This window comes from Pseudorca crassidens, chromosome 10 (assembly GCF_039906515.1).
Source record: "Pseudorca crassidens isolate mPseCra1 chromosome 10, mPseCra1.hap1, whole genome shotgun sequence".
NCBI lineage: Eukaryota > Metazoa > Chordata > Mammalia > Artiodactyla > Delphinidae > Pseudorca > Pseudorca crassidens.
Window position 1 is genome coordinate 99,647,988 of NC_090305.1, and position 21,224 is coordinate 99,669,211.

The 21,224-nt window shown below is 48.9% G+C and overlaps 1 protein-coding gene across 11 annotated transcripts in view; it reads right to left on the reverse strand.

The window, feature by feature from the left end:
• SRGAP3 (SLIT-ROBO Rho GTPase activating protein 3) overlaps positions 1 to 21,224 on the reverse strand; it is a 368,175-nt gene that overhangs the window by 67,426 nt on the left and 279,525 nt on the right. For all 11 annotated transcript variants that reach the window (XR_010947158.1, XM_067755322.1, XM_067755323.1 and 8 more), the window contains 6 exons: positions 16,035 to 16,220; positions 11,242 to 11,370; positions 9,528 to 9,749; positions 7,880 to 7,981; positions 5,473 to 5,670; positions 1,190 to 1,274 (listed from right to left, as the gene is read on the reverse strand). Coding sequence is in view for 10 of the 11 variants with exons in the window: in XM_067755322.1 (XP_067611423.1) it covers positions 1,190 to 1,274; positions 5,473 to 5,670; positions 7,880 to 7,981; positions 9,528 to 9,749; positions 11,242 to 11,370; positions 16,035 to 16,220 (922 nt within the window). In the remaining variant the exon portion in view is untranslated. The remainder of the gene's footprint in view (positions 1 to 1,189; positions 1,275 to 5,472; positions 5,671 to 7,879; positions 7,982 to 9,527; positions 9,750 to 11,241; positions 11,371 to 16,034; positions 16,221 to 21,224) is intronic.

Genomic DNA, 21,224 nt, shown 5'->3' on the forward strand with positions numbered 1-21,224 from the left:
GAGACATGGGGTAAGGGCATTCCAGGCAGTGGGAACAGCAGATGCAAAGGCCCTGAGGCAGGAATAAGTTGGATGAGCTTTTTTTTTTTTAACACCTTTATTGGAGTATAATTGCTTTACAATGGTGTGTTAGTTTCTGCTTTATAACGAAGTGAATCAGCTATACATATACAAATATCCCCATATCTCCTCCCTCTTGCGTCTCCCTCCCTCCCACCCTCCCTGTCCCACTGCTCTAGGTGGTCTCAAAGCACCAAGCTGATCTCCCTGTGCTATGCTGCTGCTTCCCACTAGCTATCTATTTTACATTTGGTAGTGTATATATGTTCATGCCACTCTCTCACTTTGTCCCAGCTTACCCTTCCCCCTCCCCGTGTTCTCAAGTCCATTCTCTAGTAGGTCTGCGTCTTTATTCCCGTCTTGTCCCTAGGTTCTTCATGACCATTTTTTTTTTTTTTTTAGATTCCATATATATGTGTTAGCATACGGTATTTGTTTTTCTCTTTCTGACTTACTTCACTCTGTATGACAGACTCTAGGTCCATCCACCTCACTACAAACAACTCAATTTCGTTTCTTAGATGAGCTTTGATGTGCAGAAAGGAGCTCAGTGCCACTGGAGAACAGTAGGGAAGTGGAGGATGGGTAGATGAGGTCAGCGAGGCAGGCGGAGGTCAAGTGACCTTGGGCCTCGTGTGCCATGGGAGCAGTTGGGATTTTATCCCACCCATCGTTGGAAGCCTTTGGGGAGCTTTAAGTCTAGTCCCAGGTCTCCCAAGGACCAAACTCTGCTTTACACGTATGCATTTTTCTTCTTGAACCTAGAATCCTGGCCAGGCACTCCAGTAGTATTCCTGGCAAACAGAATCTGCTAAAAAGCAACAGTGCAGATGCCTGTTCCCTGAATCCCACCCCCTACCTATTGGGGACCCTCATCACTTTATCTGGGACCCTCCTCCACAACCCAAACTAAGACTTGTGCTTGCCCCATAGTTTCTGCAGCCAGACTGGACCCCCTCAGCATCTGTACCAGAGCTATTTTCCCAGATTGCTCATCCCGATAGGTGGCTCTAGGACCAGACCTCATTCCACCAAGTGCCCAGGATCTCCATGTGAAACAGCTCAAGGGGCCACAACACAACCCAGCGGGAAGACAGCCCCCCTTGCCAGCCTCTGCCACCTGACTCACCTTCGCCCAGAGTCTGCTTGAGTAAGTCATGCTTGGCCTGTAGCTTAGTGATGAGGTTACTGCCGTTCACATATTCTTTAAATTTCTGTAAGACACAAGGCACAAGGACATTACAGATCGCAGGGCCAAGTCCTGCCATTTCTGCTTCCATAATGGACCTCCAGGGCGGGAGGCCACCCTCAAGGCCCCAGGCACAGGGAAAGGGGTTTCTGCGTCGGCTCCATCAGATCCCCAGCTCTGCCAAGCATGGCTGTCCAGTCCTATGAGGCATTTCAGTTCAGTTTGGGAACACAGAGAAAGCTCGGGGGATGTGCGCAGTGAAAGGTGCTTCTGTCAGGTGAGGACTGCAGGAGCCCGGGCAGTGGGCTTCTTTAGCCATCAAATTCCTCCATGCTTCTGGGCCAAGAGCATGCAGCCGAGACAAGAGAGCGTTATCAGATCTGTCAGAGGGGAGCCTCAGAACATGTCTTCTTTTATCTGGCTGCACTCTGAAGGAGGAAGGGCATTGCAGGCCCCTGGAGACGTTCCTATTAAAATAACCCGAACTGCATTTGGGGATATGATTTTCTTCTTTTTACAGATGAGAAAGGTGAGGCTGGCACAAGAAATGATTTGCCCTAGGACCCCAGGCTGCCTCTAGTTCTGGGGCCTGGCCAAACACAATGCACTTTGAAGCAGTGCCAGGAACGGGGCACCCAGAACAGAAACACATCCACCTGCCCCCAGTTCAGCCTGGCCTCAGCCATGCCTCTATACAACTACCAGCTTCCCTCGGCCCTGCCCACCCCATGTCGCCCAGTCACAGGCCGGGAGCCCTCTCTGCTGGACCATGAGCCACTGTAGGCACCGTCCATGCAGGTTCCTTTCTGGATCCTCGGTGCCTACAGCTGTGCCAGGCATATAGTAGGTGCTGAGAAATTCAGCTGAAATCTCTGACCTGGTGGGACTGACATAGCAGGGTAAGAGAGAGACAATAAACTAACAAAAACGTAAGTAAAATACACAATTGGTCAATGGTGGTGAACGCTAGGGATGGAAACAAGGCAGGAATGAGGAACTGGGAGTGAGGGCAGACCTCACTGCAAAGTTGCCATCTCAGCCCCGGCCTGAAGGAGGTGAGGAAGACAGCCGTGTGGGTGCACATGGGAGGGAAGGGTCTAAGCAGAGGGGAACGCAATTACAAAGGCCCTGAGAATGAAGGCACAGGAACAGATGTGATTGCCCCAAATCTGCCAGCTAGTTTCTCACCAAAAAACCCATTCTATTCCCCAGCCAGAAGGCTCAGAAAGGGCGCAGAGGAGCAAAGAAGTGTGCCTCGGCAGCTCAGGACATCTGGAACGTCACCATCTTCCCGCTGAAGACAGGTGTGGGGAAAGGCCCACGGGGAGGGGGCTGACATGTGCCCGGATAAGACTGAGGTCACCGCACCCTGGCCCCTCCCTGCTGGGTTTCTGGGGCTTGTGGCGTCCTGTCTCCTTGGCCGTGGTCCTTCTTAGCTCCTAGGGCCTTGTCCCGTGGTTGCTAAGAGTCACTCCCCCTTGTATCTGTAGACGGTTTTCAAACATGTACATCTGGTCCTCACTGCAGTCTCAGATGACAAATGGTGGAAGCATCACCATTCCCATTCTACCCAGAAGGAGAAAGAGCTCAGAGCTGTGGTCACTCAGTGTGCGATCTTGGCCGGATTTCTGAACATTTCTGGACCTCATGCCCTCCTCAAGGTAAAATGAGTAGACTCATGGTGCTTCTCCAAGTGTGGTGCAGGGACCAGTGGCCTCCTACCCAGCTGGGGAGAGTGTCCACATACAGATTCCTGCTCTGGAAGACTGTGAGTCTAACCCGAGGAGGACACCACAGAGGCCCAGAAGTGCTCACATTTCCAGGGTGCCACCTCAGGGAGGGTGGTAGTCTGGGAACCTACGTTTTCAACAAGCTTCCTACATGATTCAAAAGCACACTTCGGTTTGATAACTACCCACCTATAGGCTCTCTCTGGATGCTTCCAGTAATATAGCCCTCTGATTTTATCGCCCTGTGTTTAAGAATTCACCATAAAAAGCAGAGCTGCGGTATAAGTAGGTATTCTCTCCACCCTGCCTCACTGTCCCAAGCCAGGTGAAGCTCCAATCCCAAACTTGTAACTCATGCTTTGGTGGGTTAGTGCAAATTACACCTGGTTAGTGCAAATTACACACTGGGGCTCTGGGGCTTGGGGATCCTGGCTACTTCTTCCAAGCTTCACCCAGGCTTCACGTGTGACCCATGAAGGAAAGAATGCCATTGAATCGTATTAATGTTTGCTTTAAAAGGAGTGTTATGTCCTTAAAATACCTAAATAATGTCACAACATCACGTCATGAGGTGTACTAGCCAACCAGGTTGATAACTTGAATATTCAGATCAAAATATAACATCCATGACCCCCATCATGGATGCTGTCTTTTAATTTCAAGGAGGCTGAACCCCCTTCTTTGCTCCTGCTGCCTAAGTGACAATATTCACCCACACTCCTCACTTATCTTTGTAACCCGTAAATTCTCTACAAACACAGTAGGCCCCTCGTGGAAGTGGTGAGCCCCCGAAACTGGCATGGGCTGATTCACACAGTATTCACGTAGTATGTGCTAAATAGATACCTGAATGAGTAAATGAGTGAATCGGTTCTTTCTTGAAAACAACAAAGTCAAAGAGTGTTGACAAAGGAAATGCAGTAGGCGTCAACCGTTGGTTTTTGACAGGGATTTGATGAGGCCTAGCATGAAATGGAGCTGGATGTTAGAACTGGGTGGGTTTGTGACTGGTTAAATGACCACAATCTAAAAGTGCTGATTAATGGATCAATATTAGCCTAGTGGCATGTTTTGAATAACTCTGTCTTTGGCCTGGGCCCTGAAGTACCAATTAGTTTTTTTTTTTTTTTTTTTTTTTTTTTTTGACAAACTTTAAGGTACAGAAGCCACGCTTACTGAATCTGCAGACACAAGGTCTGAAGAGACAGCATATGTGATGAGCAGCCGGTCAGGATCCTGACAGTCTGGAACCATGAGCTGAACCCATCAAGAGGAAATCTAAACGGTGATAAACATCAGACCCACCCAAGACATCACCTACACATCCCATAGGAGGAGGGTGGCCTCATTTAATGGCAGTACAGTGGGAACAGAGATTTAGCTGATACTAGCTTAAAAAAAAAAAAAAAAGAATATGGTCTTAGGACATATGGAAAGAGAAGCATAGCCCCTAATGTGGAGGGAGGTGAAAGTTTAGCCCTGCTCTGTGCTGGTCACTCCCCTGCTGGGAATCTCACTTTAGAAGAAGCACCGACAAGTGGGACAAGTGGAACACATTCCGGGAGAGGGTCGCTAGGATGCTGAGGGCACTCAAAACAAAAGCTTTAAGAGGCTGGATCGAAAGAAGTAGATATGTTTAGCCTGGAGAAATAAAAACCCAGCTCCCTGCAACCTTGCCAGACTGTCAAGTAGAATTAGCCTCTCTCTGGGTTGCCCCAGAGAACAGAATTAAGATCAATGACCAGAAATCCTAGTGAGGAAGATTTCTGAAGATAACAGAGATACGGGAAAACATCATAATATCTATAGCCAGCCGCAAGCCAAACAAAAGGGTTGTTTGGGGAAGGAGGGAGCTTTTTAATCTGGGGTTGTTCAAGCAGAATCTGAATGACTTTTGGGCAGGGATAAGGTTGAACAGGGTCCAACATCAGATGGAAGATGTAAGGTCCTTTCTAACCCCATTCCATGTTCACTAAATACATGTTGAAATAAAGCCCCAATGCCTCTCATTCCTGTTCCTCCTTGGCCAAGTGAAATGTAAGTAATCTGGGATTTTACATGAAGGGCTGGCAACTCACCAGCAATTTGCAAAGATCACTCAGGGTGTTGTTTGCAGAGTCCATGCCCAAATTTGACACAACTTGACATGACAACCACATACTAAACTTGGGGGTTGTTACTTGGGGCGTGCACCTGGCTCTGTTCGCCCCTTTTCCTCTCACCCTACTGAACACAACTCTCTCTGTATTTTTTCTAGAAAAGGAAAATCACAATAACTGTCAATCCAAGATCAAGGCTGGTGCTACCCACTGGTAGCTCACTTTCTGCATTTCACAAAGCCACGCCAGGCAATTTAACCTGAAAACATGCTGGAAGACCTGTAGGTCTAACGGACCCACGTGGTTCCTCTGGCTCCCAGTAGTTTGGGCTGCTCCCCAAAATCACTGCCGGTGGGGGGGCAGACAGAGGGTCTTGGGCCAGGACGCCACTTACTGTAAAATAAAACATTTCTGTCTCCTGCTGGTTGGCTCTCCTCTTGGCGATGTTGAGCTTGCTCATGTAGGTCTCGGAGGCAGCTGACTTCACAGACTCTGTGGACCGGCTATGTTGGAAGGCGTCGGAGACGTCAAAGTCCTCCACAGTCAGCATGTCCTGCAAGGTCTGCATGGTGGCGTCCAGGGTTTTTCTAACCTGGGGAAACACAAAAATCCTTCAGGTTGACAAAAATCCTTCAGCCTCAGAATGCCTTTGACACTCATAGCCCTTTCCCAACCGTTCCTTAATTTCTTCCACACAAAACATCAGGAGGCAGGCAGGACAACGATGCTCATTCCCGTTACAGTGATGTGGAAAGTAAGGCCAGCAGCTGGCTGGGGGGAGAAGCCAGGTGGCCTAATCTAAAGTCAGGCCATGGGACTGCTTCTGCTGGAGACAACGTCGGAGAAGGTTGTGACCAACAAGGAACTTCGGTTTTGAGGTTTGTGTTTCTTTATGGTTATACAACCCCAAACCAGCTCCTCCTGGGAGGCAGGTCCCTGAGGAGGAGCAACGCTAGAAACGCTCCCCGTTTCCTTCATCCAGAGAAGGGAGGGGACACAGTCTGGATAAGGGCAGCGCTGTCCTCAGTGAGTGAACTCCTCTGCTGTCGGCCACTGAGTCCACGCAAGCCTGACTGAGATAAAACAGCCTCGAGGAAGATAGACCCAAGACACACGCATTGTGCTCGGTCCTCCAGGACTCCGACTCCTCTCCCGGGACCGAGCAGGACCTCGGAGGCTCCACACGCAGGGCCCCGGCCTCCCCACGGCCCTTCACTGAACTGTGCCTAAAGGGCGTACTGGAACTTGGATGGAGGGTCACTCCAAACACAGTCCTGGGGGAACTGTGTCCACATTCGCTCCACAGTGATTGCTGCTCAAAGCCTCCCTTGTCACTCAGATCTCAACTTAAAAGTCACCTCCTGGTGACATCAGGCCTCCCCCCACCCACCCCCGACCACCATCCTTAACTTACTGTCTGATATTCCGTGTACGTATTCACTTATGGGTTCGTTCGCTTCTGTGTTTTACCACCTGTCTTTTCTCACTAGAACATAAACTCCGTGAGAGGAGGTACTATATTGTCTCATCCACTCACTGAACTCTGCACAATGTTTAGCGCATAGTATGTGCTAAATAAATACTTGAATGAATAAATGGGTGAATCGGTTCTTTCTAACATAGGCTCACAGAAGCTCAGGTTCAAAACTGAGCATTTCCATGGCCATGAACAGCCTACCCAGAGGAGCATGTGCTTCACCCTCCTTTCTGTGCCCCGATTTTCAATTTAAATTCCATTAACATTATTATCCATATACAGCATATACCGTTCCATGTAAACAATTTAAAACGCTTCACGGGAAGATGTAGGGCATAAAGAAAGAAAGAAAACACTCTGGCCATATCCTCTCTCTTCTCAGGTTTGATAAACAAATATATAATTTGTCTCCACATAACCACTCCCCAGGGACTGCTTTGATTCGTTCATCCTTAGCTACACTCTGGCTCACGTTCGTCCTGGCTACGTCCTTTTTGAAGACACAAAGCAACCTGCCCTCTCTGCCTAGAACAGCCCTCTTGAGGTCTGAAGACAGGGACCACGGCTCCCCATCTCCAGCTGCAACTGCACTTCTCAAGGATGGACCTGCCCATGATCTTGGGTGACACTCCCATGTCCTGGTGTCCTCCAATTGGGTGATGTCCTCCCTGGGTGGGGGCATCCCGGCTGGAACAGGAGGTCTCCCATGTGGCCTCATCAGTGCACATCAGAATGGAGCCACTCCAGCTGGTACTTCCATTTGTGCCCACCTGGCAGAAGTCCTGAGCCACCAGCTGCAAGGGAGGTGTGCTGGCCACGGTGAGACAGAAGCTCCCTGGAGCTCAGAATCTATGACACATTTAGTGTGCCCTGGGTTATTTCATTGTGTAATTTAAAATACCTACTACATTTCTGATGATAAAAATAACATAAGCTCACTGCAGAAAATAGAGAAAAGCACAGAGAAGAAAACAGAAATCACCTATACTCCTGCAACCCAGACAAAACCACTATCAACATTCAAAGTATTTCCTTCCAGTCTTTTTCTCTATGCCCGTGAATATGCACAGAAACGTGCACGCATACTTCAGTTTATCCTGGTTAGGACAGTACTGAACATAGAGTTCTACTTCCTCCTTGCTTTTCTTTAACATCTTGTGAGCATTCCCCATGCCATCAAAGATTCTTGGTGTAGTTGGTTTTGACAGTTGTGCATGTTACAGATGAACCCTGATTTCTTACGTGTTCCATGGCAAGAGTAGACTCTGCAGGACCAGTCAGGCCTTTGTAAAGAAATCCTCACAGGGTGGAGGGGCTCACTCACCTCCTCGTTCTCGATCTTGAGAGTGGCCAGTCTGGACTGCAGCTGGTGGTACCGCATGAGCAGTTCCGTCTGGACGGGCTGCTGAGCACTGACCTGGCACACCTGCAGAAATGACAGCCACCGCCTGCGGTTGACCGGGGCCCTTGCCACCTGTGCATAGCTGGGGCCGGCCTATCATTAACATCCCCATCGACAACTGCAGAAACAGGCCTGGAAAGGTTAAGTGACCTACCCAAGGTCACACAGCTTGTACCCAGCGACACCAGAGCCAGCCGGGAGCCAGGGGCCACCCTCTCACGCTCTCGGTTGTGGTCTACATTTGTGCAGCATGTGACGGTTTGCTACTCAGAGCTTGGACATAATCTCATTAAGTGAGACTAATTGGTTAATTTCCAGGCAGGAAGTGGTGGTAAGGAAGCAACTGCCTAAGAGAAGCCAGTGAAAAGAACAAAGGATGGGAAACAGTCAGCAGAGTGGCCCAGCAGGAAGATGCTTGAGAGAGAGGCAGCCATGGGGCAGCGGCCCTCTCACAGGGGCCGCTGAGAGAGGAGGGGAGAAGAGAAGAAGATGAGAGAGCGATACTGTTCGCCTACACCCATTCCCACCAGGGCTCTCACTACCTGTGGGCTGGGCTGCCTGCCGTAACTTGGCTGAGCTCATAAGGGACAGCAGGCCTCTGTTCTTTACCACTAACTGGGCAACCCGACCCTGCAGTCACCAGCTGATGAGCCAAAGGGCTGGACATGAGGGCACAGGGATGGGGCAGGAGCTGTGGGGAAGCCCGGCAGAAGGCATCTCTTGCAAATGAAGAAAGAGGGCAGAGCCACTGGAGGGTCCAGCAAATGCCATCGTTAAAGGCGCCTCCTGGTCCCTCCCTGCTAAGCAGGTACAGCGACAGCCCAGCTGAGCTCCCACTGGGATCCAGAGGCTGGCTGGGTCCCCCTGACTCTCGTGTGCCTGGGGGGAGGGAACGGGGCCACTAGGAGAAAGTTCTGGGCACATGTCCCTGGGGTAGAGATGGTGGAGATGGGGAGGCAGATATGACACCTGGTGGCTCTCTCCGTTGGTTCCAGGGACTGGGGCCTGAGCCCTGGAGAGAGGGAGGAATGACATGGAAAAGCTCAAGGAGCTATTTTCATAAGAAGTTGTGTGAAACTCAGGTAACTAGTGTGCTGCTTAGGGGCTAGTGAAGAGCGCCTTCTCCCATTTTTTTTTCCAGAACATAATGAGGATGTGAGCAGCGCAAGCCCTGAAGAAAACTGGGTTGGCTGGTACTCCAAGGGCTCACGGCACTGGAGCACAGGTCCGAGTGGCTCTGCTGAGGCCCCGCCTTCGGTGATTTGAGGCCATCCATCCGAGGGGAGAACGTGAGATGATTGTCTGTGTGCAGATGTGGGACTCCCTTGGGGTCTTCTAGACACAGCTGCGAGGGATTTCATGGGAAGCTATGGTCTCGCAATTCTGCAGGTGGGGGACTTGAGCTGCCAAGATTAGGGTATTCGTGGTAAACTCCTCAGCTAGGGAAGCCCATGCACCAAGAACTTGACCCCAGGCCTCTCCGCTGACGTTCTCCTCCCACTGATGCTCTGGGAGCCCACGGGAGACAGATGGAAGCAACCTCAAGCATGGGCTCCTGGGAGAAGCCTACCTCGTCCCCCATGTGGGGCTGGAACTCAAACTTGAGGGGGGGACAGAAGACCTGGTTGCACATGTCCATGACTGTGTGCTTGTCACTTCGGGAATCCAGGTTGTCCACCGCGTTCTCGATGACGTCCAGCCCCTCATGGCGAGAGGTCTCCAGGTTGTACTCGGCTGAGAGGTAGGTCCGGAAGGTGCGGGCCAGGCTGGCATGAAAGCCCAAATCACAGCACTTGGAGAGAAGCACACACAGAAGGTGCAGGTGAGGGTGGTGACATGGAGGTGGGGCCGTCACAGTGACTTACGACTACCTCCTATTCCACGGTCAAATCTTTCATGCTGGAGGCCCTCATGCACTTTGGAATCTTACCACACAAGTCATGGCAAAGCCCTCGGAGGGAGCGGGGGACTGCGATCTGGGCAATGACAGTGCTCCTCGCGGCTCCCCAAACTCACTGCTTTCTTTCTCATCTCCAGGCCTTTACACACGCATTCCCTCTGCCTGAAGACTCTTCCTCTCTCCTCCTGCCTAAATACTCTTCCTTTGGTTTCAGTTTAGAGGTCACTTCCTCCAGGAAGCCTTCCTTGATGTTCTCCCCACTCAGAGTTCACACCAGGTGTCCCTCATCCAGGTGTCCACAACTCCCTCCACCTCTCTCATGGTAACACCCACTGCTTGGCATTACGTTTGCCTTTAATGCATCAGGGTTATGTAGGCTGAGCTCCATGAGGACAGACCCCCTGGCTCTTATCCACTGTTGTACCTCAAGAGCTAGAGCTAGAAGGCACTCAATAAAAATTTGGTAAATAAAAAGATGAAAGGGTTGGGTGAAAAAGAAAGCTGAAAGGTAGGAAAGAGGAGGGGTCTTGCCCCCGGGCATTTGGAAGGCAGGACCAGGCAGCTCCCTCTCCTGGGGGTGGTGATAATGGCGATAATGGGTCCCCTCTGCAGCCAAGGGAAGAGCGGTGACCCTCTGACTTCCTGACGGGATACACCCAGGCCAGAGGAAAAGGACGCACCCACCCTCAAGGAAGCCTGACCGAGCATCTGCTGGGCCGGATCCCTGTCTGCATGAACACATGCGAAGCAGCCCCAGCTCTGTCACAGATGATGCAGGAGCCTCCCCGAAGGCACCACTCACAGAATTCTTTCCCGAAACCTCATTGTCCTACCAGTGTGTCCTGCACAGCTGGTGCTCAGCAGTCAGTGTTCCATTTCCTCTTGCTTAAACTGCCTGATTTCTCCCAACATAACATCCCCAAGTAAAGCTGACCTGTATAATTTTGTCTCATTCATTGTTTTCTTCCGTATGTGTGTGTGTGTCTAGTGGACTGGACCCAGGCGTGTTAAACAGATAAGCATCTTTACCACCCTGGGAAGTTCCCCAGGGCATGAACTGTGTACGATCACCCCTGTACCCCCAAACCCAGTAAAAGACCTGGTGTAGAGGAGGACACTTGGAAAGTGCACGCTGAATTACAACTGCCCAGCCCAAGTGTGCAAGGGCCGCCAGAGGCCCACTCCCACCCATGGAGGTAGAAGCCACAGGGTGATACTCCTTCCCAGGCCCCAAAGGCTCCCTGTCCTTCCCCTCCGTTAGGGCTCCAGGGGCCACTGGCCGCCCCATATGCCAGCTAAGGACAAAGGCCAGCCCTCCCTCAGCTGATGACTCGCACCAGGCGGTGCAGGACCCTGTTCAACCCCAGACTCCCCAGGAGCTCACGTCGATGAGGTCAGAGACATCGTGGATGTAGTATTTGCTTATAGCTGCGTTGGTGGCCGCCAGATTCAGCAAGTAGTCGTTCCGGGCCTTAGTGCATTTCAGCTTGTTCTCAGAATACTTTGCCTGCCTCTGGAGGAAGGAAAGAGTGGATGTGAAAGCAGAGCCGCTGATGGGAGGGATTTGAGATTTTCTTTAGGGTCACTGCCTGCGATCAGCTCCCCGCACGGCCCTGGAAAGCCTTACTCCATGGGCCAGGTGAGTAAGATCTGGACCCCGTACTCAAAAAGCTCACCTGACACTGCACATGTGCAGCCATCGTCGGCAATGTCGGGTAAGCAGTGGCCTTTTCCGGGAATGTAACTAAGACCTCCGGAGGCCCCTACTCAACACCCCCAGAGGCTGCCCAAACCCGGACGACAGCCTGTGAAGCCCTCCTGACCTGGCTCTTCCTCCACGCTCCTGTCATCCCCTCCTCTGCACATCCTTTAAGAGGCCAAGTTCATTCCTGCCTCTAGACTCAGACCCATTCTCTCCGGCTGGCAGGCCAGCCTTCCAGGTCCCTGCGTGGCCTGCTCCACGTCATTCAGGTCCTTAGCCATGGTCACACAGTCGCATGGGCCTCTGACCACACAACCGTGTCTAAAATGTGTCCCCGGCATCTTGACTGCCTCCTCCCCACATTCTGTCCTGCTCTATTTTTCCCATTCATTTAATCTTTGTTCAATTTTTAGTGATTATTTTCATTTTTATTTAATTTTTAAGAGACTTTTTTTAGAGCAGTTTTAGCTTCACAGCAAAATTGAGAGGAAGGTGCTGAGATTTCGTGCACACACCCCTACTCCCATACACACACCACGTCCCCCCAATATCAACACCCCCCGGCACCAGGTGGTACATTTGTTACAATTGATGGACCTATACTAACACATTGTAGTCACCCACAGTTTACCTTAGGGTTCAGTCTTGGTGTTGTACATTCTGTGAATTTGAATAGATCTATAATGACATGTATCCATCATTAGAGTATCAGAGCAGTTTCCCTGCCCTGCAAATCCTCTGTGCTCTACCTGTTCATCCCTGTCTCCCACCTAACTGCTGTAACCACTGACCTTCTTACTGTTCCATAGTTCTGCCTTTTCTAGAATGTCATATAGTTGGAATCGTGCAGTATGTAGCCTTTCCAGATTGGTTTCTTTCACTTTGTAACATGCATTTAAGGTGCCTCCGTGTCTTTTCATGGCTTGACAGCTCATTTCTTTTTAGTGCTGAATAACATTCCATTGTCTGGATGGACCACAGTAACTTAGCCACTCACCTACTGAAGGACATCTTGGTTGCTCAAATTTTTCATAAGTACTTTTCACCACCCCAAATTACATTTTTTACCTCTTTGATTACTTGATGATTTTCAGGGTCCCCTGCTAGAAAGTAAGCTCTGTGAAGTCAGGGACTTAATGGTCCCTGTTCATGACTGAGCCTACAGCACCCAGAACAGTCCCTGCACGGGCAGCATGAAGTGATTGCCACTGGCTGTCTGGTTGTGCGTGGTGGGGAGAGGCGGGGTGGGCAGCCAGAGGTGCAGTCTCGGCTAGGAGCTGGACCGCCTCCCTGGGAAGCTGTTTCTGTTCTGGGCCATCCTGGGCAGGAAGCAGTAAAGAGTCCGTGGGTTACAGAGCTGTCCCCTTGCCCCCTTCAGACAGATGAGTCCCACTGCTGAGGAGAGAGACAGCTCTCCTTAAAGAAACAGGGCTTCTTCCTACCTAGGCACTCTCAACCTTCCTTCCTCCAGATTGAGTTCGCTAGCTGTTCAGTAGAGATGCCCCCATTGTCAGCCTTTTAATTCTCTTCAGACATCTCCTCTGACCTTTCTCCAGGGTTCACTTATTCTGGGAATTTCTAGAAACAAACTTCTGGTTATACCCTGTACCAACCACACACCCACCCTCCACAGAGAGTTTTGAAATTCCTGGCCCATTTCCAGGGGGCTACTATAACCCTGAGACCATTTTCAGCTCTTCATGGACTCATAAAATTTTATGCCTGGAAAGGATACTTGAAGATATCTTACTTTAATTCATCCATTTTATAGGCGAGGAGATGAAAATTGAAAAGAAGTTGGCTGTCCAAGAGCCAAATGGCCAGTTAGCATACAACTCTGAACTAAAACTTAGTCTCCAGACCCCACTAACCAGTGCTTTCTCTACCTCTCTACATATCCCCTCTATAGCTACCCCCCTATGTTGTAGCTCCATAATTCCCTGCCTGGTTATCTTTTTTTTTTTTTTTTGGGGTACACGGGCCTCTCACTGCTGTGGCCTCTCCCATTGCGGAGCACAGGCTCCAGACGCGCAGACTCAGCGGCCATGGCTCACAGGCCCAGCCGCTCCGCGGCATGTGGGATCTTCCCAGACCGGGGCACGAACTCGTGTCCCCTGCATTGGCAGGCGGACTCTCAACCACTGCGCCACCAGGGAAGCCCCTGGTTATCTTATTTTTAACATTCATTTCTAGTATATTCACAGACATATTGTACAACCATCACCACTATCTAAATTTAGAATATTTTCATCACCCCAAGAGAAACCCTGTACCCATTAGCAGTCACTCTGCATTCTTTTCTGCCACGGCTCCTGGCAACCAATAATCTACTTTCTGTCTCTATGGATTTATCTACTCTGCACATTTCAAATAAATGGAATCATGTAATATGTGGTCCTTCGTGACAGGTTTCTTTCACTTAGCCTACTGTTTTCAAGGTTCATCCATGCTGTAGTCTGTATTCATTCCTTTTCATGGCTGAATATTCCCTTACAGGGATTCACCATATTTTATTCATCAGCTGAAGGACGTTTATTTATTTGGATTGTTTCTACCCTTTGGCTATTATGCATAATGCTGCTATGAACATTCATGTGCAAAGTTTTGTCTGGACACATGTTTAAATTTCTCTTGGGTGGATACCTAGGAGTGGAACTGCTGAGTCATATGGTAACTCTATGTTTAACATTTTGAGGAACTTCCAGACTATGTTCCAAAGTGGCTGCATCATTTTACATTCCCTCCAGCAATGTATGATGGTTCCAATTTCTCTACACCCGCACCGACACTTGTGATTATCTGACTTTTTTATCTTAGCCATCATGGTGGGTGTGAAGTGGTATCTCACTGTGGTTTTGAATTGCATTTCCTTAATAACTAATGATGCTGAGCATCTTTTCATGTATTTATTGGCCACTCATATATGTTCTTCAGAGGTATGTCTATTCAATTCCTTTGCCCATTTTTTAACTGGGTCTCTGCCTGGTTACTGTGGAGCATATTTTTCTTTGCCTTTGGAAATTACCCTGAATTTTTATTTTACCTGCCTTTGGTTACTTTGCCAGCTTACCCAGGTCCTGTTGGATTATGTTCCCACTCAATCTCCTATAATTTTTAAGAGCTGTAGGATCATATAATCATAGAATTAGTCTCATAGAAGCCCCAATAAACATCTGATGCAATGTTTGCAAATAGAAAGAGCTCAGGAAATGTTTGCTGATTTCATGGAATGAATGAATGCAGAGAATTCAACAAGAATATCATAGCTTTTTAAGAAGAAAGGAACCTTAGAAGTAACCCAATCTAGGATGACAAAAAGCAGCATGCACACTGCCCCTCTAAATTCCTTGGCCAAGACAGACATCATTAATTGATCACAGCACTGTCTTTAACTAAAGCCTCGAGAGGGCTCACAATCCTCAGCATAGGGCTCTGGGAAGCCACTATCAATTGATCAGAGTTGACATGAGAAAGGAGATTTGTTTGCCATCACTGTCAGTTTTTAAAATTGAAGGTCAGGGACTTCCCCGGTGGTGCAGTGGTTAAGAATCCGCCTGCCAATGCAGGGGACATGGGTTCGAGCCCTGGTCCGGGAAGATCCCACATGCCGCGGAGCAACTAAGCCCATGTGACCCAACTACTGAACCTGAGCTCTAGAGCCCACAAGCCACAACTACTGAGCCCGCATGCCACAACTACTGAAGCCCGTGTACCTACAGCCCATGCTCCACAACAAGAGAAGCCACCTCAAGGAGAAGCCCGCACACCACAACGGAGAGTAGCCCCCACTCGCCACAACTAGAGAAAGCCCGCGTGCGTAGCAACAAACACCCAAGGCAGCCAGAAACTAATTAATTAATTAACTAATTTAAAAATAAATAAATAAATAAAATAATATTGAAGGTCAGAGAGTCGCTGTACATGTGGCATCTTCAAAACTCAGCCTGACTCCAAAACTAGCACTTTCACCATGCCCTACCGAAGCTCTTTTCCAGCACCAACACAAAAGGATTCTCACTGGCCCAGCTTTGGCTTGGCGATGGCAATTTCTTCAGAATGGTTCTTTACCTGGTTCCCAGGTGCTGGTTGGTACGCCAGCGCCGTTCCCTCTTGTTGGGACACACGAAGTCCCAATCAGCCCCCCGGCCACTAAACTGACGTCCAGGGCAGGCCCCACCCCCACTAACGCCTGGTGATTCTTGCCAGAATGTGCTCGCTGGGCGAGAGTCTCATCGCAGTTCAGCTGTCTTGCCAGCTGAGTGCCTCTCCTGCTGTTGACCCTCGCCTGAGGCCTAACAAGTGTGAGCAGAGGCATGGCCAGCCCTGCCTCTACCGTGACACTGACCTCCAAGACAGCAGACGCTGGCAGCATTATTCCAGCCCTAGTCCCTCAGGGTGCGGAGGTGGAGGCTGAGGCTGTGGGGAGCCTGGCCCTCCCCTTCCTTCCCACCCCGATACCCGGGGCCTTCACTCGCCTTCTCCTTCATCTTCTCAATCTTCTTCACGGAGCTACGGCGCTGGGGCCGGTCCTCATGCCGGAGCAGGTTCATGCTGAGGTCTCCCGACTTGTTGAACTGCTTCTCCTCCTGCTTCTCAGCCTCCTTCAGCTTGCTTTCCGCACTGATGCTCTCCGCATGGTACATGTGGTAGGTTTTCATGACCTGGAGACACACGAGTGTGGGAAATCAACAGGCTGTTATGGCCCAGCAAGGGTGGCCCTAGCACTGGCAGCCCCCTTCCAAGTTCTGTGTTCCAGTCAGCTCTGTCCCAGCCCTCTTCCCATGACATGCTCTGAAATCCCACAGCCCTTTACTTTTGCACAGACGGTCTGAGGACTGGAAATGATGATCAGCAGCAGCAGCAGCAGTTTCATCATCATCATCATCAACAACATCATTAAGCGATTACTAAGTGCCACGAATGGACCAGTAAAGAGGAAATTTAAAAGGGCCACCACAGGCCCCGGGCATTTTGGGGCTGTCAGAGGTGATATGGTGAACACGGCCTTCTTCAGCTGCCCTCTCCGGCCCTGCCAGCTGTGTCTCTTGTGTCCTACTCCCTCCCCACAGTGTCGCTGGAAAAGGCCCTCCTCAGGTACCCACGGGATTTCTATGGGAACATCCTTCTTACACACAAATCGTTATCTCAGCTGTCTCCTTGAGTAAAATTGGCCTGTAAATGGCTCTGTTCCCCAAAGGAATATTATTGGGTAACCTAATAGATATTCTATGCTCTCAGAAATAAACTCATCCTTGGCTATAAAATGAATTCCTATAAAGAAAATTGCACTTTGCTACTCTACTTCCACATTAAGAGTTGGATATTGTTATATCAAGGGAATTTTTGAGTCAGAAGGAATCCTATACATCATCTAATCCAACCACCAAATTTTACAAATAGGGAAACTAAGGCCCAGAAGAATAGGGTGACTTATCCAAGATCATACAGTATTATCAGCATAGTTTCCAGACTTTACATCCATGGGATCATCATCACCATCAAGATACAGAACAGTCCCATCACACCAAAAAGATCCCTCTTGACCCTTTCCAGTCGATCCCCACCCCTTACCCCAGCCACAGGCAATCACCGATTTGCTTTCTGTCACCGTAGATTGTTTTTGTGTGTTCTAGAACTTCATGTACATGGACCCATCGAGTATAAACTCTTTTACACCTACCCTTGCTCACTCAGCATAATTTTTTTGAGATTCTCCCATGTTGTTGCATGTATCAGAAATTCTTTTTTACTGCTGAATAGTATTGCCTTGTATGGCTATACCACAATTTGTTTATCTGTTCACGTGTTGACCGTTATTGGGGTTGTTTGCAGTTTTTGGCTCTTATGAATAAAGCTGCTAGGAATGTCCATGTACCATTCTTTATGTGGACATATGTTTTCGTTGCTCTTGGGTAAATATCTAGGAGTGGAATGGAGGGTCATACAGTAAGTGTATATCTAACCACATTAAAAATCTGGTCTCAGACTTTTAATTCTATCATATCATACCGGTTCCTTAATTCATTACCATTTGTTCCTCAGATGTGAGTATCTGGGGCAGCCTTAGAGCAAGCTGGGCCAGGCCCATACCAACAGTATTCTATCTCCCAGTCCCCAAATAGTACACTTCCCTTTGCAATATCAAGTTTATGACCATCTTTCTATGCTAAGAAACACAAGAAATTTCTGGAATTCATGGCTCCTGAGCCTTGTTGGTCCTCTTCTCCTGTTGTTTGGGTAATTACAGCAGCTAATGGAGCACAAGCTTCCGCCTCGGGATGGGATGTGCTTCTGACAAGCCAGGCCCTTTAAGTCAAGGAACTCAGAATGAATTACTGGCCAATGTTATAACCTTATTCACTGTCATTTGAAGCCCTGTGAAGTGAGACTTTTAAATGAGGACTTCCTCTGTGATTCTTACTGTGAAATCACAGCATTGATCTGTTGTTAAGCAAGTCCCCTTTGTCATATGTCAGGAGTCAGTGGGGGCAACATCTATTGTAGAGCATGTCAGGTAAGAATATGGCCTCTGGCCCAAACGTCTGGGCTGAATCCTGATGCTGCCACTAACCGGCTGTGTGACCTTGGGCAAGTCACATAACCTCTCTGACATCTGCTCCCTCATGTATAAAATGGGGATGATAATGGCACCTACCTCATAGGTTTGTCGTGAGGACTAAATAAGTTAATTTTTTATAAGGTGCTAAAGGCAATACCAACCACACAGTAAAAGCTATGTAAGCATTAGCTGCTACCATCACCACCAGCATCGACATCCCTGATTTGGGCTGAGGGTTTGAAAATCTTGAACTTACTCACTTGACTTCAGGAAAATGCTCACAAACTCTAAAAAACATTAGCTAATGTGAAAAAAAAATTATTCTACACCATGTTTCTCCCTCCTTTCATCCTGAAAACCTCCCCACGTTTCAAAACAATAAATGAAAAACTGAAATCAACTTTTCTTCTTGGGTCTTGGTGGAAAGACTTCTTCTCTGCATCCCACCCATCTCTGCTCATCTGCAGTTGCCCTAAAGCCTCTAGAGATGCCCTTCTTGCTGATTTCATCCACTCCTTACGCCAATACCTCTAAGTTTCTTTCTAAACAACTCAATGGACCAGAAAGTGTGTTGGATCAATGTGTTCTTGACATCTAGTGGCCAAAGGGGATGACTGCAGGTTTACAGATAACCAAGGCAGTTGCCTACTTTCAACCACCTTTAAGCCATGGCTCCTGGAACATAACGCAGCTCAGAGTCGGGAAGCCGGCTGAAGGCTGTCTCCGGGCCTCTCTCCCATTCTTGAACCTTCCCTCTACACCTCCACATTCACAGGCACCACTGCTTTCTTTGCTCCTCCCCCTCTATGTGATCCAGTTGGTAATTCCTGATCCCAAGAATAATGGTGAACTTGATCACTGGTGTCACTTACGTCAGACAGCTGCCACAAAAGAGCTTAACCTAGGGACCTCTCTGAAGTGAGTCTAACTATTTATGCCCAGAATCCTCTAAGATGTTTCCTTTATTTAATTACCTGAAACATGGGCTTCAGGATGAAAGGCCCTTAGCTCAATAGTCTAGAACAGCCTGCTCGGTATTGCCAGTCCAGGAGATGCTGAATAATATTTTAAAATTATCTATTACTTCACAGAGTTTGCAAACCTCTCTATTCATTATCACCAAGGAGCATTTCAATTAATCTTTACCCCAATCCTGGGAGGCAGCATGATAACAATAATAACAACAATAGCAGCTAACACTTACCGACCACTTACTACACACCAGGCCTAGCTCTAAGCACTTCACATATATTAACTCACTTATTTCTCACAAAAACCCTGTGACGTAGACTATATCATCCCTGCTTTACCAAAGAGGAAACCACGAAATAGGGATGAAAGGGTCCTCTGCCCCACAGGGACTCAGGAGACCCAGTTTTGAAACTTGACCTTCCCACCACTTGCTGGATGACCGTGGCAGAGGCTTGACCTCTCTGTGCTGCCTGGCAAAGGCCAGAGGCGGGGGGCTAGGAAAGAACTCAGTAAGCTGTGACTGTAGAGTGGCGAGCTGACAGCAGTGCTGGGGCGGGGAAGGGAGCAGAAGTGGATGCAGGAGCTGAGCTGAGGCCAAGTCACTGGGACCTGGTCTTCAACCCGGGCTCTCCAGAGGGGCCCTCAGAGGCACCCACCCAGCTTACTGCCAGATGGGCGTTCTCTTTCCAACCCTCAAGACCCTATCAGGGAGAGCCTTTCAGAAGAAGTCCAGCACAGGCTAAGAAGCACTATATAGGAACATGTAAGTGAGACCACTATTCTTGGCCCAAATCAGTTTCATAGGTTATCAGAGGCCCTCCAGAAACTTTGGTGTATTAACCTGTCATTGAAAGAAACTAAGGCCCAGAAATAGCAAGCATGTGGCCTAAGTCACACAGCAAGCCAGATGGCCGGGCCTTCCAAGCTGTGGACATTGCCTTTTCTGGTGATCATGCTGCCTTTGCTGTGTACACTTTGCCTTTTGCATCTTCCCAAACCCTCAGATCATGAAAACAGGAAAGTACTATCTGTACAGCTCTTCAGATCTGCATTTAAATGCAAAAGAAGGCAAAGGCAATCTGGAAGTTAACAGCATTAATACAGGGACATGCTGGGGCAGGAAAAGGATCAGTTTTTAGAAAATAGGTTCTCAACAATGCAGTCCATGTACACTTCCTCCACCCCACAGGAAGGGCCATCCCTAGGCCACACAACAGTTGTGTATGAGGTGAGACCCTGGGCCAGGACATGACAAAGACACCCTTGAAGTACCCAAACTTCAGTCTGAGCGCCCACACTCTGTGTGGCCTACGTTCTCTGTAGAAATTATAATCACTGTCTTATTCCATTTGCACGTTTATAAACTGTCTCACCCAACTACAGTGCAAAGTCCATGAGGGCCAGGACGTTGTCCATGATCATAATCCCTGTATTAGGGCAGAGACTGGCACCCAGCAAGTAGCAATATATATTTGCATGAATGAGTGGACGACAGCTGACTGGCTGGCTGGATAAATGGGTGGGTGGATGGATGGATAGATAAGTGGGTGGGTGGGTGGATGGATGGGATGGAGGGAGGATAAAACAGGGGAGGTAGATTCTATTGCCTTTGCTCTGCTGAATATATTTGGGGGTAGGGCAACAGCTACACCTTCAATCATTTAATATTTATTGAACAGTTCATTATGTGCTAGTTACTGCACTCGGTGCCATTATAGGAAACACTACAATGTAGAAGACAGATATGGTCTCTGCCCTCACAGAATACACACCTTAGTAGGGACACAGACAGTTATGCAAGTGATTATCACAGGGTGTGATAAGTGCACGGATGAGGGGGGTACAGGGTGCTAAAGGAAGGCTTCCTGAGGAAGTGACATCTAAACTGAACCTTGAAGGAAGAGTAGCTATTAGCTAGGTGAACAGGGACTGGGGTGGGGATGGATTATTCCAGACAAAGGAAGCAGTGTCAGCATTAAGCCCATTAGAAGCAGGAGCCAAACAGGTTTGAGGAACAGCTTACAGGTAAAACATCAGGTGTTTGTTTGCAAACCAGCCAATGGAGCCACTTTCTCCTCCTTCCTGAGCTCCTCCCCCTCAGCAGACATCTGTTGTTGCTCTCTGCGTAGGATCA